This window comes from Mirounga angustirostris, unplaced genomic scaffold, assembly GCF_029215605.1.
Source record: "Mirounga angustirostris isolate CCGP_5_RB_7025 unplaced genomic scaffold, mMirAng1.0.hap1 SCAF_15, whole genome shotgun sequence".
Lineage (NCBI taxonomy): Eukaryota > Metazoa > Chordata > Mammalia > Carnivora > Phocidae > Mirounga > Mirounga angustirostris.
In genome coordinates, this window is record NW_026991723.1 from 31,944,074 (window position 1) to 31,947,329 (window position 3,256).

At 44.3% G+C, this 3,256-nt stretch overlaps 1 protein-coding gene across 1 annotated transcript; it reads left to right on the forward strand.

Moving 5' to 3' along the window:
* The first annotated feature begins 2,139 nt into the window (after window positions 1-2,139).
* On the forward strand, window positions 2,140-2,904 carry TPD52L3 (TPD52 like 3). Its single transcript, XM_045883661.1, is given in 1 exon segment — window positions 2,140-2,904. A coding segment is annotated over 1 exon segment (765 nt).
* Window positions 2,905-3,256: the final 352 nt, after the last annotated feature.

Sequence of the window (3,256 nt, forward strand, 5' to 3'; positions counted from 1 at the left end):
TCTTCAATAAATGGTGTTGGGAAAATTGGACAGCCACATGCAGAAGAATGAAACTGGACCATTTTCTTACACCACACACAAAAATAGACTCAAAGTGGATGAGACCTCAATGTGAGACAGGAATCCCTCAAAATCCTAGAGGAGAACACAGGCAGCAACCTCTTCAACCTCAGCCGCAGCAACTTCTTCCTAGACACATCGCCAAAGGCATGGGAAGCAAGGGCAAAAATGAACTATTGGGACTTCATCAAGATAAAAAGTCTTTGCACACCAAAAGAAACAGTCAACAAAACGAAAAGACAACTGACAGAATGGGAGAAGATATTTGCAAATGAAATATCAAATAAAGAGCTAGTATCCAAAATCTATAAAGAACTTACCAAACTCAACACCCAAGGAACAAATAATCCAATCAAGAAATGGGTAGAAGACATGAACAGACATTTCTTCAGAGAAGACCTCCAAATGGCCAACAGACACATGAAAAAGTGCTCAACATTGCTCAGCATCAAGGAAATACAAATCAAAACCACAATGAGATACCACCTCACACCAGTCAGAATGGCTAAAATTAACAAGTCAGGAAATGACAGCTGTTGGCAAGAAGGTGGAGAAAGGGGAACCCTCTTACACTGTGGTGGGAATGCAAGCTGGTGCAGCCACTCTGGAAAACAGTATGGAGATTCCTCAAAAATTTGAAAATAGAGCTACCCTATGACCTAGCAATTACACTACTAGATATTTACTCCAAAGATACAGATGTAGTGAAAAGAAGGGGCACCTGCATCCCAATGTTTATGACAGCAATGTCGACAATAGCCAAACTGTGAAAGAGCCCAGGTGCCCATCGACAGATGACAGATGTGGTAGGTATATATATACAATGGAATACTACTCAGCCACCAAAAAAATGAAATCTTGCCATTTGCAATGAGGTGGATGGAACTAGAGGGTATTATGCTAAGCGAAATAAGTCAATCAGAGAAAGACAATTATCAGATGCTCTCACTTATATGTGGAATTTAAGAAACAAAAGAGAGGATCATAGGGGAAGAGAGGAAAAATAAAATAAGATGATAGGAGAGAAAGAGAAAAACCATAAGGGTCTCTTTATCATAGAAAACAAACTGAGGGTTGCTGGAGGGGAGGGGTACGGGGATGTGGTAACTGGGTGATGGACATCAAGTTGGGCATGTGATGTAATGAGCATTGGGTATTATATAAGACTGATGAATCACTGACGTTTACCTCTGAAACTAATAATACATTATATGTTAATTAATTGAAATTAAATTTTTTTTAATTTTTAAAAAACAATAGTCTTTGTTCTTATTAACCTTAAATTTGCCACAACTATTACAGATTTATTTGTTCTCCTTCTTTCTCCTCCCAAAAGTAACAGACAATTATGACTGGTCAGACTCACTGAGTTTCACTATCCCAAGCCTCTGGCACGGTTGATACTTCATGCCACAGGAGCATGCATGTCCTTCACTATCTAGACTGAAGAGTTATGAGGAGCCTCCAAATCCACTTTATGAGTAGTCCTAGGAGTTTCTCGGGCCCTTTGGTAATCTGGGAAGGGAAAATGGAGAGGATACAAGACCAGGAGTTCTAGACTTCCTGCCCCCACCTTGAGGTAGTTTTCATTTATTTTCTGTATTGGGCTTTTTAATAAATTTATAAATTAGTACAAGGAGTTCAACTGATTTTCAAGAGTTTGGCAATGCCTGGTGTGGTGCAAAGAGGTCCCTAAGGGAAGTCAGACTGTTTGAAGGCTGGGACCTACCCCCCTACTACGGCAAAAGGAAAAAAAAACCTCTCTCTGATAATAGTTGGCATACCACCCACCTCACACGTTCATTGTTACATTGAAACACCACCAGGAGCATGGGAGTCATTGCAGCTGAGCCCAGGGTTCCTTCCGCTGCTGTCTTTGACCGGGAAATCTCGCCTTCGCACCACCAAGCCAGCAGGGCCAGGCCCTGCCCCTGCCCCTGCCCCTGCCCCTGCCCCACCCCCCACTCCCTACCCTCCACCCGGAAGTGGACCCCTTGAGCGGAGGCATCCATTGCACATGTCAGAGCAACGTCAGAACAGCCAACTACCCGCCAAGGAGGCCATTCTTCCGGCTAAGATATGGATCCATCCCTCCCAGAGTCCTACTCCACCAGCCAAGAGTTGGACCCCACAGGTTTAGATTTCAACTCTGCTGGCCAAGATTATTTCTCCACTGGCTATGTGTATGACTCTCTCTACCAAGAATTGGATCTGGACTCTCTTCATGAAGATCTTTCCTAGTCCATGCCAGGCACCATGACAGAGATCTCAGCAAACACACATGCCGAACCAGAGAATCTCACAGAGGCTGAACGAAAGGAGCTCAAATCCGAGCTCACTAAATTGGAGGAGGAAATTGTAACCCTACCCTATACTCTGGCAGCCAAAGAAAGATGTTGCATGGAGCTCAAGAGGAAGCTGGGCCTCATAGCCTTGGTGGGGCTAAGGCAGAATCTGTCCAAGAGCTGGCACGATGTTCAAGTCTCCGATGTTTACATGAAACAAAAGACTTCAGCTGCCCTGTCTACCATGGGCTCTGCCATTTGCAGAAAGCTTGGAGACATGAAGAAGTCAGCCACATTCAGATCTTTTGAAGGTCTGATGGGGGCAATCAAGTCCAGAGTTGCAGGTGGCAGAGAGCTTGGCAGTGACTGCCTTCCTTCTTCAGCTGGGAGTGGAGATGATTCACTCCTGGCTTCAGGGAGTGGGAATTATCCGCTCCCACTTTCCAGGAGTGGGAATGATCCAGTTCAGTGGAGTGGAGTTGATCTGGCTCCAAGGAGTAGAGATGATCTGGTTGCAGGCAGTGGGCATGACCTGCTGCCCGTTCTGGAGCTGGAATGAACCCCTTGGTTACCTTGCCTGGCCACCTAACCAGTGCAAGAACTCCCTTTCCTCATCACACTTGTGACTCTGCCTATCAAAAACAAGCAACTAAACCACAATGGTAAAGTTAACTCAGGAAATGGACAGAGGCCAGTTTTGAGAAAAATAATTCCCATTTGAACATAGGTATTTGCTGCTGTTGAGATAGAGACCCCGACATTTTGTACCCAGTTATTTTACGCTAAAGTTAGTAGATGAAATGTATCACTATACTAGCCTTCTGGAGTTGCATTTAAATGGACAGGACAATGGCTTCAGAGAGATCTTAGGCCCACGCCCAAACTTTTTCAGAAAAACTAGTCTATCAGAA